The sequence below is a fragment of the Capricornis sumatraensis genome, chromosome 5 (assembly GCF_032405125.1).
Source record: "Capricornis sumatraensis isolate serow.1 chromosome 5, serow.2, whole genome shotgun sequence".
Taxonomy (NCBI): Eukaryota; Metazoa; Chordata; class Mammalia; order Artiodactyla; family Bovidae; genus Capricornis; species Capricornis sumatraensis.
Window position 1 is genome coordinate 57,029,871 of NC_091073.1, and position 14,909 is coordinate 57,044,779.

The window sequence follows — 14,909 nt, forward strand, 5'->3', positions numbered from 1 at the left end:
AAATCTCATTAATCAAGCAAGAATGCGTTTTAGGTTGTTTGCTCAAAACACACCCATGTACCCCAGTGAGTCCTTTCATGTATATGAATATCTAGTTCAATGTTAAGAGTTCTCACTGAGCACTCAGATTGGGAGAAGTCAGGGCGGGGCAGGACATATCTAACAAGAATGTGTGGTGAAGTGCTATTTTATGGAGGCACTGATAGAGTCATAAGTTTTCTGAGGAATTAAGTGAACAGCCAGAAGACAAGTTCAGATGTGCCAGGGCATCTTAAGACAAAGGCTTAATGCTCATCTTGGGCTGTGGTGTCTCTTTGGTAACCATGGTGAAGTTGGATGAGCTTAAACACTGCGTGTTGAAAATTCCTTAAGAATGAGTCAGTAATGAATCTCTTGACTTTGGTGAAATTGGGCTGAAATACTTCAAAGTCAGATTTGGAAATCTGTGCTTGAAGACTTCAGAGTCACAGAAGCTTCAGCTAGAGTTGATTAAAGGAAAAACAACCTTCAGCCCCTCATTAAAAAAAAAAAAATTAAATAAAAAAGACACCATACTGTAAAGTATGATGACTAGTTTCTTGAGCAACTTGTATTTCTTAAAGGGACTGGATAACAAAAATGCACTGATTTCTTAAAATTACAACTGTATTCAAAAGTTAAGAGCAAAATCCTTCTGTTTAGAGATGAATACATGTGTGCTCAGTCGTGTCCAACCCTTGGAAACAATCTGGACTGCAGCCCGCCAGGCTCCTCTGTCCATGGGATTCTCCAGGCAAGATTATGGGAGTGGGTTGCCATTTCCTACTCCAGGGAATCTTCTCAACCCAGGGATCAAACTTGCATCTCCCGCATTGGTAGGAGGATTCTTTACCACTGAGCCACCTGGGAAGCCCTTAAAAGATGAATAGGATATGCAAATTCTGTGGATGAGTTCATGATTAGTCATTCTAATATGTCTGATTCTTCCAATAAGGATGCTAAATGTATTACTTCAATATACTCCACCAACTGATGTGTCAAAATCTTCTTTCGAACTTCCTGGGTCTCAGGAAAGAAATATCTCCCTTCTCTTTCTGCATCTAACATTGCTGTTCTCAAGCACTCACTGCTGAACAGGTGAATAAGAGGGGAAAGGCATTTATTTTCTTACTGTCTGTGGTACCTTTATTGTGTGGTTCATATTCCAGTATCCTGTCCCTCCTATCTAGTCCCTCTCAGGCTAAGGGTCTCTCAACTGCTAATTATCAATACACAGACATGTTAGTCAAATGCCTGCTATACTGAGTACAAAAAAGGGATAAGCTATATATTTGAAAAATATAACTTAAATGGGATTTGGATGATAGAAATTTCCATTTACTGACCCCATAGGAAGTTCAGTAGGCCAAAAGGTTATTCTTCATATCTATTTTTGAAGGAAAAAATGTACACATTCAGATAGAAATATTACTTTCTTATCTTTTCCCCATTGCAAGGGAAGGATTTAATGCTGGCACCTGTATCAAGTAAGCCATTATTTAGAACTGAAGTCAATGCAGAATATAAAGTGATGACTATATAAAGTGGGGTGACCATATCCTAAGTGCTAGAGGAAAAGAAAATCTTATAAATCTAGTAACCATCTTACTCTCTTGTTAAGTGCTTAAAGGGCAAAGTATTTGAACACCCTTTTTTAAAAGAAAAAAAAAGTGATAAACAATGAAAATGGTGCACATTCTCTTGCATTACATTTCATTACAGTTCATTCTATTGCATTACAAGACCAAAGTAAAACTAAGTTTCTTCTTCCAGGAAATCATGCAATCAGTATCTCAGGTAGCGAGAGACGGATTTAACCAAATTTCTTGAGCTTCTCCATCTCCAAAACAGCCTGCTTCAATCTCAGCTCCAGGAGAGGAGAGGCTGCGCAGGCAGACCTGTGAAGAGTAGTTCTGTTAACTGCAGAGAAACTGTTTCAGTTTATTCTCACTTAGCCATGTTTGGGAAAATTAAGCTGTTAAACTTCACAGAAAAAATGCAATGGAAAATATATCTTTTGCCATTTGAGACAAAGGTAAACTAGAGAAAGCATAAAGTGATACTTATAGACAATGATGGATATCTGTGACATTAGCATTTAAAATTATATGTAGGATTAGATTACTTCTTGGATAAGGTGACGTGTTCAACTCACTTCTTCATGGCTAAGGAAAGCATAATGCAGAGAGGGAAGAGATGTGGAATGCTGGTATGTTAGTGAGTGTGGAGTTGGGATGGGTGGGGGTGTGGGGTATAGAATTTAGGAGAAACACTATTAGCCAAACAAATATGAGCTCAAAAATAATCAAATTATCCTGGGTATGTGTCAGAGAAAAGTGCTACTTCTACTGTGACAAATACTTTAGACTGAGGGGAAAAAAACACACCACCTCATAACCTGCTAATATTAGGAAGAACAAAGCTACAACTATTCCACGTTTGCTTCCTTTTTCACAATAGGCTGCTGTGAAAAAATTCATAGAAATCCAGAGTTGCAATTTGAGTATAAGAGTTAATACTTGTTAGACTTACCTGAAAAGAACATAGCTTTCCCGACTTCAATTAAAATGACACTTTCTTTTTTCTGAAAGAAAAAACTCATGCGTGACTTGAAAACCAACTATTTAAATGCTTTCACTTGTTATGAAGTTTCATAAAACTTAGCCCTTCAGCATAATGAAAAGTCTAGTTTCTGTTTTGTTTTGTCAGGAAGTAGCCCTTATTTGTCAGGTTATTTTTTATCCTTGGAAACACTGCCCCCTGCTGTAACAAATACTTAATTGCAGAAGGACTTTTTGGCTCTCAAACGAAAAAGATACAAGAAATAAAGTTATAATTATTAAAGTGAAAGAGACTTTATTTTGAATAATAATACATATTCATTCCATTTAATTTTCATAGTGCATAGCTTTGTATGGAAGTAGAAAAGGAAAAATAAACATTAGAAATACCTAAGGAAGGAAGTATACAGGCAAAGAAGACATTTGTTATATATTCACGAACAGGCATCATATCATAGGACAGTATCCATTAGAAAAGAATGGAAACCATGCAAAAAGTCTATTCAAACCACACAGCCAAGTGCAAAGAGTACAAGTTATAGCTTCTTGGATACAAAAAAGTATTCATGTTCTTTGGATTGAAAATATAAATGAGTGGCTTGCCAAAAATCATCTATTGAAGTAAAAAGTGTGGAAGCCACATGTGACAATAAAATATTCAAGGCCACAAATGGAGGTGATCAGCTTACAAAGAGAATATTGAGAGGTAGAGCATATTAAAAAAAATAGAGATATGCAGTAAAGCCATCTCTGCCTAAGTTAGGAAATAGCAAATGCATAGACATTAAAATGATAATGGTTCTTCATACTATGCTGCATTTCTATTTTCTCTGTCAAAAGAATTCACTGTGTATCACTATAAAATTCAGCGAATAAGATGAGGCAATAAACGTACAGCCTTGGCATTAGGGCAAGTTTAATTTCCTTTTCATTTTTATACAAGAAGGGAAAAAGAATATAGAACATGAAATGCTCATCTTTCCATTCAAACACTAAGTTTTAAGTGTTTCATATATACTGTGTTTGGCACAAAGAAGGTAGGAATATGAAGACATTAAACTCAAGCTTCCAACTCAAAAGATTTTACATCTGGAAAGCCAAAGAAAGGTAAAACTCTTTACCATTTTAAAAATTAAATGCTTAAAGCAGGTTTTAAAAATTGAGATGCAAAAATTTGGTTAGGAAAAACATCAAAGAAAGATACTGAACAAAATTTCCTGGTTTCCTTTATAGTTTCTTTTTTTTTCCTTTTATTTTTCCAAATTGCATTTTATAGTAGAAATGCAGACCACTCTGGATAGCTAGGGCTCAATATTGCTTGGTGCTCTCCTCTTAAGACATCATCTTCTTACACTCCACTGAGCAGAAAACCATCCCTTCTACGGGCATGAACTTCTGCCCAATGAGACACTTGCTGCAGCAGGAGCACAGAAAGCACTCTGTGGACGCATGCCAGCTAAAGTTGTTATAGGTCACCCGCTGCACTTCGGGATCAATGGCATTGTGGCATCCTTGACATACCTGTTAAGGCAGTTATACAAAGAAGAGAAGAGGATGAGAGATCAAACTGTGATGGTAACATTTTCACATTAGAACAAACAGTGCATTTCTTTAGATGGCAAAATAAACCAAGAATGACAACCTCAAAGATACACAACTGAGAATGACCTTTTAGTTAACCTCCATAGTCATATGCGGAGCATGTGGGAAATAACAGGTGAAGTCCAAACAGCACTTGATGCTTCTAAGATAAGCCATAGGCGTTCAAGGCAGAAAGTCTTGAAGTTCCAAAGCAGTGTGTTCGGTTCCAGTGTATCTATTAGATTGTATATCAGCAGTTATATATTTTTTTAAGTTTTATGATTTTTCCTATATCACAAATGCTGGCAAGAACAAGAGAAACTCTTACTCACTGCTGGTGGGAATGCAAAATGTTTCAACTCATGTGAAAGACAGTTGGCAGTTTCTTATAATAAAACTAAGCATACTTTAATTATATACTCCAGCAGTCATGCTCTTTGGTATTTATCTAAATGACTTGAAAACTTATGTCCACAAAGAAACCTGCACATGATGCTTTAATTGTAATTGCCAAAATCTGGAAGCAACCAGGATGTCCATCAGTGGGTAAATGGATAAAGAAACTAATACATTCATACTCAAGTGAAGTCGCTCAGTCATGTCCGACTCTTTGCGACCCCATGGACCGTAGCCTGCCAGGCTCCTCTGTCCATGGGATTTTCCAGGCAAGAATACTGGAGTGGGTTGCCATTTCCTTCTCCAGGGGATCTTCCCAACCCAGGGATTGAACCCGGGTCTCCTGCATTGTAGGCAGATGCTTTCACCGTCTGAGCCACCAGGGAAGTCTCCACATTCATACTACTCAGAGCTAAAAAGACATGAGCTATCAAGCCATGGAGGAAACTTAAATGCACATTACTAAGTGAAAGAAGCTAATCTGGAAAAGCTATATGCTGTATGATTCCTTATATGACATTCTAGCAAAGGCAAAACTGGGGAGAAAATAAAAAGATCATTGGTTGCTAGGGGTATGGAGTAGGAGACAGGCAGGATGAAGAGATGAATAGGCAGAGCACAGAGGGCTTATAGGCCAGTAAAAATATTCTGTATGATATTGCAATGATGGATATATGCCATTTGTCCAAACCAGAGAATACACAACGTCAAGAGTGAACTCTAAGCTAAACTGTGGACTTTGGGTGATTAGGATATGTCCATGTAGATTCATCCTTGTTTAAAAATGTACCACTCTAGTGAGTGATGTTGATGATGCACAAGACAATGCATGTGTGGGAGCAGGGACTATATGGGAACATCTCTGTATTTCCCTCTTAATTTTGTTATAAACCTAACACTGCTCTAAAAAAGTCTTTTTCAAAAAGATTTTTTCCTCATTCACTAAAGCTCTGAAGTGATAATTTTACCAGTCTTACCTATGACACGTGAGGTGATTAACACTACTAAATTCTAGACAGCAGTAAGTTAAAATCTGGAGAAGGCGACTGAAGTGACTTAGCACACACAAGTGAAAACTATGTGCAAAGTAATTCAGGACTCAATCAAAAATACTGATAGTGTTTGAGAATAATTAGTGTGCACTAAAAATATCTCTTCTGTCATGTCATAATTTATGTAAAATCAAATATCATGGAATATTAGCACTTATATTCCATATGCCATTCAGTATATATGTATGTCATATACAGATAAATATGAGATATACCGGAGAAGGCAATGGCACCCCACTCCAGTATTCCTGCCTCGAAAATCCCATGGGCGGAGGAGCCTGGTGGGCCGCAGTCCATGGGGTCGCTGAGGGTCGGACACGACTGAGCGACTTCACTTTCACTTTTATGCATTGGAGAAGGAAATGGCAACCCACTCCAGTGTTCTTGCCTGGAGAATCCCAGGGACAGGGGAGCCTGGTGGGCTGCCGTCTATGGGGTCACACAGAGTCGGACACAACTGAAGCGACTTAGCAGTAGCAGCAGCATGAGATATACACATCCACACCCACAAACACACATAATTTTCTTCTTTAGCTGAACATGTTTAGTATGAAAATAAATGAATAACTGGCATTATTACAGCAGAAGACAAAACTACCCAACTGAGAGCTGTAAAACATTAGATAGTTCATATGCCTTCTTGTTTATATGTTATGACTGAAACTGCCTAATATTTTTCTTTTAAATATTTTATAACAAATGAAGAAACCAGTAAGATTGTCCAGCATTACATAAAGGTGGCTAATCTTCTGCACTCTTGGTCTCTTACTGTGATTGTCAGGAATTTCTGTGTGATGAAGGTGGATGGGTTGAGGAGGGTCACAGGTGTATGACTGCCACTCACTGGGTGAATTGATTTAGCATGTGGTGTGAGGCCTTGGTATAGATATCCATTTCAGACCTGCAATATAGTAATACTTTCTATATTTTTAGATAACTACAAGGTTTCTAATTACAGAGACTGTAACTCCTTATCTCACAGTTTATGTCAACCCAGTCTTCCCTGAGAAGTAGGGGAGATCTTTGCATGATTGATCCTGAATACAACAAAAATGACTGTTTTGATTACAATGACTCCTAATCTGAAGCTGCACCATGCAAGCAATTGCTTTTGTATAAATTCATTTTTATAGCTTTGTAATTCATTTAGAATGTAGCCCTTTGTTGTTTTCACACTCAATTTTTTATTCCTCTGATTTTAGATTATGATCTATCCTCTGTATCTCAGCCCTTTAATAATATTTTTAGATCATTTTATAATCTTTCAAAACTCATGTTTTCACTGCAGTTTTTAAAAAGTAATAACTACGGTTCTATGTACAATTAAGGAAACTGTTTTGGTAAAAAAAAATTAACATATAAATAGCAGTAACAGGCAAATTTGGCCTTGGAGTACAGAATGAAACAGGGCAAAGGTTAATAGAGTTCTGCCAAGAGAATGCACTGGTCATAGCAAACACCCTCTTCCAACAACACAAGAGAAGACTCTACACATGGACATCACCAGATGGTCAACACCGAAATCGAATGGATTCTATTCTTTGCAGCCAAAGATGAAGAAGCTCTATGCTGCTGCTGCTCTGCTGCTAAGTCGCTTCAGTTGTGTCTGACTCTGTGCGACCCCAGAGACGGCAGCCCACCAGGCTCCCCAGTCCCTGGGATTCTCCAGGCAAGAACACTGGAGTGGGTTGCCATTTCCTTCTCCAATGCATGAAAGTGAAAAGTGAAAGTGAAGTCGCTCAGTTGTGTCCGACTCCTAGCGACCCCATGGACTGCAGCCTACCAGGCTCCTCTGTCCATGGGATTTTCCAGGCAAGAGTACGGGAGTAGGGTGCCATTGCCTTCTCCAGAAGAAGCTCTATACAGTCAGCAAAAACAAGACTGGGAACTGACTGTGGCTCAGATCATGAACTCCTTATTGCCAAATTCAGACTTAAATTGAATAAAGTGGGGAAAACCACTAGACCATTCAGGTATGACCTAAATTAAATCCCTTATGACTATACAGTGGAAGTGAGAAATAGATTTAAGAGACTAGATCTGATAGACAGAGTGCCTGATGAACTATGGACGGAGATTCGTGACACTGTTCAGGAGACAGGAATCAAGACCATCCTCAAGTAAAAGAAATGCAAAAAAGCAACATGGCTGTCTGAGGAGGCCTTACAAATAGCTGTGAAAAGAAGAGAAGCAAAAAGCAAAGGCAAAAAGGGAAGATATACCCATTTGAATGCAGAGTTCCAAAGAATAGCAAGGAGAGATAAGAAAGCCTTCCTCAGCGATCAATGCAAAGAAATAGAGGAAAAGAAGAGAATGGGAAAGAATAGAGATCTCTTCAAGAAAATCAGAGATACCAAGGGAACATTTCATGCAAAGTGAAAGTGAAGTAGCTCAGTCATGTCCTACTCTTGGTGACCCCATGGACTACACAGCCTACCACGCTCCTCCATCCATGGGATTTTCCAGGCAAGAGTACTGGAGTGGGTTGCCATTTCCTTCTCCAGAGGATCTTCCCAACCCAGGGATCAAACCTGGGTCTCCCACATTGTAGGCAGATGCTTTACCATTTGAACCACCAGGGAAGCCTGCAAAGATGGTTTCAATAAAGGACAGAAAAGGTATGGACCTAGCAGAAGCAGAAGATATTAAGAAGAGGTGGCAAAAATACACAGAAGAACTGTACAAAAAAGACCTTATGACCCAGATAATCATGATGGTGTGATCACTCACACTCAATTAGAGCCAGATTTCCTGGAATGTGAAGTCAAGTGGGCCTTAGGAAGCATCACTATGAACAAAGCTAGTGGAGGTGATGGAATTTCAGTTGAACTATTTCAAATTCTAAAAGACGATGCTGTGAAAGTGCTGCACTCAATATGCCAGCAAATTTGGAAAACTCAGCAGTGGCCACAGCACTGGAAAAGGTCAGTTTTCATTCCAATCCCAAAGAAAGGCAATGCCAAAGAATGCTCAAACGACCACACAATTGCACTCATCTCACATGCTAGTAAAGTAATGCTCAAAATTCTCCAAGCCAGGCTTTAGCAGTACATGAACCGTGAACTTCCAGATGTTCAAGCTGGTTTTAGAAAAGGCAGAGGAACCAGAGATCAAATTGCCAACATCCGCTGGATCATCAAAAAAGCAAGAGAGTTCCAGAAAAACATCTATTTCAGCTCTATTGACTATGCCTAAGCCTTTGACTGTGTGGATCACAATAAACTGTAGAAAATTCTGAAAGAGATGGGAATACCAGACCACCTGACCTGCCTCTTGAGAAACCTATATGCAGGTCAGGAAGCAACAGTTAGAACTGGACATGGAACAACAGACTGGTTCCAACCAGGAAAAGGAGTACACCAAGGCTGTATATTGTCACCCTGCTTATTTAACTTCTATGCAGAGTACATCATGAGAAACACTGGGCTGGAAGAAGCACAAGCTGGAATCAAGATTGCCAGGAGAAATCTCAATAACCTCAGATATGCAGAGGATACCACCCTTATGGCAGAAAGTGAAGAGGAACTAAAAAGCTTCTTGATGAAAGTGAAAGAGGAGAGTGAAAAAGTTGGCTTAAAGCTCAACATTCAGAAAACTAAGATCATGGCATCCTGTCCCATCACTTCATGGGAAATAGATGTGGAAACAGTGTCTGACTTTATTTTTGGGGGCTCCAAAATCACTGCAGATGGTGATTGCAGCCATCAAATTAAAAGATGCTTACTCCTTGGAAGGAAAGTTGTGACCAACCTAGACAGTATATTCAAAAGCAGATTAGTTGTCAGTTGCTTCATTTGCTATTATTTTCTCCTACTCAGAAGGCTGTCTTTTCACCTTGCTTATATTTTCCTTTGTTGTGCAGAAGCTTTTAATTTTAATTAGATCCCATTTGTTTATTTTTGCTTTTGTTTCCAGTATTCTGGGAGGTGGATCATAGAGGATCCTGCTGTGATTTATGTCAGAGAGTGTTTTGCCTATGTTCTCCTCTAAGAGTTTTATAGTTTCTGGTCTTACATTTAGATCTTTTATCCATTTTGAGTTTATTTTTGTGTGTGGTGGTAGAAAGTGATCTAGTTTCATTCTTTTACAAGTGGTTGACCAGTTTTCCCAGCACCACTTGTTAAAGAGATTGTCTTTACTCCATTGTATATTCTTGCCTCCTTTGTCAAAGATAAGGTGTCCATATGTGTGTGGATTTATCTCTGGGCTTTCTGTTTTGTTCCATTGATCTATATTTCTGTCTTTGTGCCAGTATGGGGTGGGAGGTGGGAGGGGGGGTTCATGTTTGGGAACTCATGTACACCCGTGGTGGATTCATGTCAATGTATGGCAAAACCAATACAGTATTGTAAAGTAAAATAAAGTAAAAATAAAAATTAAAAAAACAAAAAACAAACAAAAAATCAATAAGAGAAAAGGAGGCCATTTTGAACATTTAAATTATGATGAAATTTACTAATATTTTACTCTGTGACTCTACTAAATGAAGCTGAAATCTATAAAAAATAAATTAAAAACTTTAGAAAAGCAAAAAAAAAAAAAGCAGAGACATTACTTTGCCAACAAAAGTCCGTCTAGTCAAGGCTATGGTTTTTCCAGTAGTCATGTATGGATGTGAGAGTTGGACTGTGAAGAAAGCTGAACGCCGAAGAACTGATGCTTTTGAACTGTGGTGTTGGAGAAGACTCTTGACAGTCCCTTGGACTGCAAGGAGATCCAACCAGTCCATCCTAAAGGAGATCAGTCCTGGGTGTTCATTGGAAGGACTGATGTTGAAGTTGAAACTCCAATACGTTGGCCACCTGATGCGAAGAGCTGACTCAATTGAAAAGATCCTAATGCTGGGAAAGATTGAAGGCAGGAGGAGAAGGGGATAATAGAGGATGAGATGGTTGGATGGCATCACCGACTCAATGGACATGAGTTTGAGTGAACTCCAGGAGTTGGTGATGGACAGGGAGGCCTGGCGTGCTGCAGTTCATGGGGTTGCAAAGAATCGACATGACTGAGCGACTGAACTGAACTGAAATAGCATAGAATGTAGGGTTTATGGGCTTCAGAAAATTTAGGTTTATTAATAATTTGATTGCCATTCATCCCCAAATCTGACATGTCCCCAGGTAAAACTACCGATCCCTATCCCTGCTGCTGCTGCTAAGTTGCTTCAGTCATGTCCAACTCTCTGTGACCCCACAGACAGCAGCCCACCAGGCTCCTCCATCCCTGGGATTCTCCAGGCAAGAACACTGGAGTGGGTTGCCATTTCCTTCTCCAATGCATGAAGATGAAAAGTGAGAGCAAGTTGCTCAGTGGTGTTCGCCTCTTTGCAACCCCATGGACTGCAGCCTACCAAGCTCCTCCGTCCATGAGATTTTCCAGGCAAGAGTACTGGAGTGGGTTGCCATTGCCTTCTCCAGATCCCTATCCCTAATTCTTCATAAATCTGAAAGCTACCCAGGACTCAACTAAGGGTCTGGAGACTCCAGGACCAGTAAGGGAGTTTATGGACTTCATTCACGACTTTATGCTTGATATTTGATTATCCTGAATTCTTAATTAAACTGCTAATAATCCAATATGTTATTATTTCCTTCAATTCCTCCTACTTCTTTATTTGTATATGTATATTCAAAATTAAAAAATTGATGATGACATTTGCTCTCTAGCAGGAGGGTCCTGTGAAATCTCAGAGATGTGAAATCTTGGGGTGGCCATTTGACACTGGAATTCCAGAGACCATGCAGAGACAAACTAATGTATTTCCCACTTTCCTCCTTCCAGGTTAATTTTTTCTTCAGAAAAGTCCTTTTTTGAGTTGAGGTTTTAGCTTCAGGTCTAAAAATAATTTATATTCTCACTCCTTTTTTTTTTTTTTCTTTTTAAAATTAAAAGATCTAAGCAGATCAATGCCCAGAACTAGACAATCTTCCAATTTTTATATCCTTTAGCATGCTGCTATCACCTAAGTTTTGTTCAGGTGATGAATATTCATTTTAGTATTAAGCACATGGCAATAGTGTATCTTACTGAGAAAGTACACCTTCTAAAATAAATCATGCTATATTATAAAGCTAAATAACTTCAGGTCTCTTGCATTCTCTCTGTAGTTATTCCCCTCCAATAACTACTGCAACATAATGGAGAGAAGCTTGTATTAATAACAAAGTAGCTTCATCTGTTAAAAGCTTTATTCTATAAATATGAGTGCCTACTCTGTTGTTCTAGTGCTGAAAATAGAACCGAAAAGAAGCAGACAAAATCCCTGCCCTCATGGAGTTTACATTGTACTCCTTGAGGCCAAGGTAACACACCATACAGTGAATGCTTATTATGATAATCCTCTTCCGTAGAGAAACTGTTGCAACTACATTCAAAGAAGCATTTTTTTAAGCTAAATGATCTATTAGACTGCATAGTGATTCAACATCTTATCCTCAGTTATAAGGAGGGTCCATGCTTACCCTCACAGAAAATGAGAAATGTTAAAACACAAGTCAGTCACTCAAACATTTCCTAAGTGCAGACATTGAGGGTATGGAAATAGAGGGAAGCTCTATGCGCCAGCTATTTACAGTCTGGTGGAAGAGACAGAGGAGTGATACTGACAATCACACATGTGGGTAAGTACACAAAGAGGCCCAAGGGAACAGAGACACCCTGCCTAGCCAGAGAGAAAGGGGTGGAACATGGGTAGGGAATCGGGAAAGGTGTTCTGAAAAAGTTAAGCTTAAACTGAGTCTGGAGGAGTGTGCAGGCATAATTAGGTAAAACAGGCAGGGGCTCCTCCGGCAACCCAGTGCTTAGGACCTGGTGATTTTACTGCCAGGGGCCTGGTCGGAGAACTAAGATCCCACAAGCTACGTGGCACAGCCAAAAATAAATAAATAAATAAAAACAGAACAGGATGCTATACCAGACAAAGGAATGAGTGCTAGCAGAAGACAAAGAACAGTATAAACTATGAAACGCAGGTAACTTGGGAAATGGTATGATTTGGGTTAGATAACTAGTAGGGAAGCCTGGCCTGCTGCAGTCCGCAGGATCACAAAGAGCTGGACTCGACTGAACAACAACTAGTAAAAATGGCCAGATAGGTAAGAAGGGGCTGGATCTATTAAGTAAAGGCTTAATGATCAGGTTTTCATTTTAGAAAGATTACCTTCCATCATTATGGAAGGTAGCTTTGAACAAGAAGAATGGAAGTGGGGAGGCCAAATTTGAGGTCACTATAATAATCAAAATGACAAAAAACAAAGCTCTGGAGTGGAATAGTTGTAACTGTGAGAACCTGCGATACACTGATGAGGCAGAGTTGATAGAAAATGATAGCTGATAGATTATATCTGAGGGCAATGGGTAAACGCTGAAAATTGGCACTGACATCAAAACTTCTTAACCTTATTTTCATATTAATAATAACATACTTCTAGAACTATATAAATATGTCATTATGTTCCTCAGCCAAGAGTCTCCTCTAGTTGATAGTTCAGGGAGATCTTTAGTACTTATTTACCTGCATATAAAGTAAACATCTATCCTTTTAATATTCCTGGATTATAAGTTTTACCATATATGGTCAACTCTTTATCTATCTCTGGGCCATCATGCAATAGAAGCTCTGTGTAAGTATGGTAGATTTTATACATATACATATATGTGTGTCTCTGTGTGTGTGTATACACACACATATATATACTTTCACATTAAATATTTGAATGCTTGGCTTATGCAAATAAACATGCAAGTCAAATTTTGTTCTGAAATTTTGTTTCACATATATATTAATTCAGTGAGGGTTTAAGAAAGGGCACTGTACAATCTCCAGGTAGCAAACACAAAGCCACAGTGCGGGATCTGGTAACATGAACAGAAATTTATAAATATTCAAATAGAGCTAAGGCATATGAACAGTCTCTAAAAACCTTAATTTAAGTGAAAGCTGATCTGTATGATGAGAATCAATCAATCTTACTCCCATTAAGGAATTTTTTTGGTGGAGATTTGGTTATCAAATAGCACTTTATATTATAAACTGCATATACAGAATCTTGAGGTGGGTCATCCTAGTCAACGCATGTACTGTTTTTGAATTACCTGGATTTTAACGCCCTATGGTAGAGTTCACCTGTTTCCTATTTGAGAGTAGTACTTTCTGTTTCTCCTTTGTAAGAGACCTAAATAAAGCAGGTCAAGGCTACTGAATCCCAAGGTGTCTCTTACCACAGCGTGGTTCTTCACATAACAGGGTTTGCACACAGGCTTGTCATTGACCATCACGTATATTTCCCCAGCTAGGATGTTGTCACAGTCAAAGCAGCAGAAGTGTTTCAGATGCCAGTTTTGGTTTTCTGCCTGGGTATACTCGTTACTGAATATCAGCTAGGAAGAGGATAAAAATAAGATCACTCATGTTTTTTCCTTTTTGCTTCAAATGACCAAGCTAGGTTCTTTAGACAACAGATTGAGATCCACAAGGAACATCAGTCTACTTTTGGGGGTTTGAAGCCTGAAGATAACCTAAAGCTTGAACCTGGATGATTACTTGGTTTAGTTCAAATTAATGTTTCAGGTATCTGGACAGTCTTCATTTGTCAACACTATTAACATGGGCATTCAGAATGACTAAAATGTTTTTTTCATTCAACTTCTTTGGATGTAAATAAAGCACACGATACTGGCTTAATTCATTCTGCTTTCTCGCTAAGGGACGCCTGGTTAGCATGGTGAGGGAACCATAGGAAGATGCAAAAGGAAGCCTGCATGTGGGTGGCCCTAGGGAACATACCTCATCACAGCCAGCACACCGGGGCTTCTCACTGTCACAGTAATGTCTGCCACAATACAGCTTGCCATTCTTCCAGAAATAAATCATGTCGACCAGGAGTTCATGGCAGGTACTGCAGACGAAACAAGCTGGGTGCCACAGTTTATCGTATCCGGCCCTTTCAGCATAGATGGCTGGGTCTCCCTCCTTCATACTCAGTTTGCAGCAGTAGCAGGACTGAAAGGGAAACCAGCCAAAACAAGCTAGTCATCCAAGACTGGCGCTTCTCATCAACAGTTCCAGCGGGAATTCAGAGAAACCACTTCCAAGAGAAATAATTTCTACTGAAATTAGTAATTTGTCCATATAGGAGTATGGTGTTAGTATTTGTGAAAAGGAATCTCTTGGCTTTCTCCAGGTTCTCCAAATGTAATTCTTGCACCCAATGTGTAACAGAGCACTGTTTACTGAATCAAAGTTGCTTATGGAAAAAGGCTAATAGTAATTTGCACTTCAGTTTTAAGTAGTTCTCTCAAA

The 14,909-nt window shown here is 39.0% G+C and overlaps 1 protein-coding gene and 1 non-coding gene across 3 annotated transcripts in view; both read right to left on the bottom strand.

Moving 5' to 3' along the window:
* Positions 1-2,935: 2,935 nt before the first annotated feature.
* The window catches only part of TES (testin LIM domain protein), a 64,065-nt gene continuing 52,091 nt past the window's right edge, over positions 2,936-14,909 (bottom strand). For both annotated transcript variants that reach the window (XM_068972569.1, XM_068972570.1), the window contains exons 5-7: positions 14,394-14,609; positions 13,829-13,987; positions 2,936-4,100 (exon numbers count right to left, since the gene is read on the bottom strand). In XM_068972569.1, coding sequence (XP_068828670.1) covers positions 3,912-4,100; positions 13,829-13,987; positions 14,394-14,609 — 564 coding nt within the window. In that variant the 3' untranslated portion in view covers positions 2,936-3,911. The remainder of the gene's footprint in view (positions 4,101-13,828; positions 13,988-14,393; positions 14,610-14,909) is intronic.
* On the bottom strand, positions 4,870-4,942 carry TRNAC-ACA (transfer RNA cysteine (anticodon ACA)). The gene has a single exon. It is a non-coding gene; the product is annotated as a tRNA-Cys (tRNA).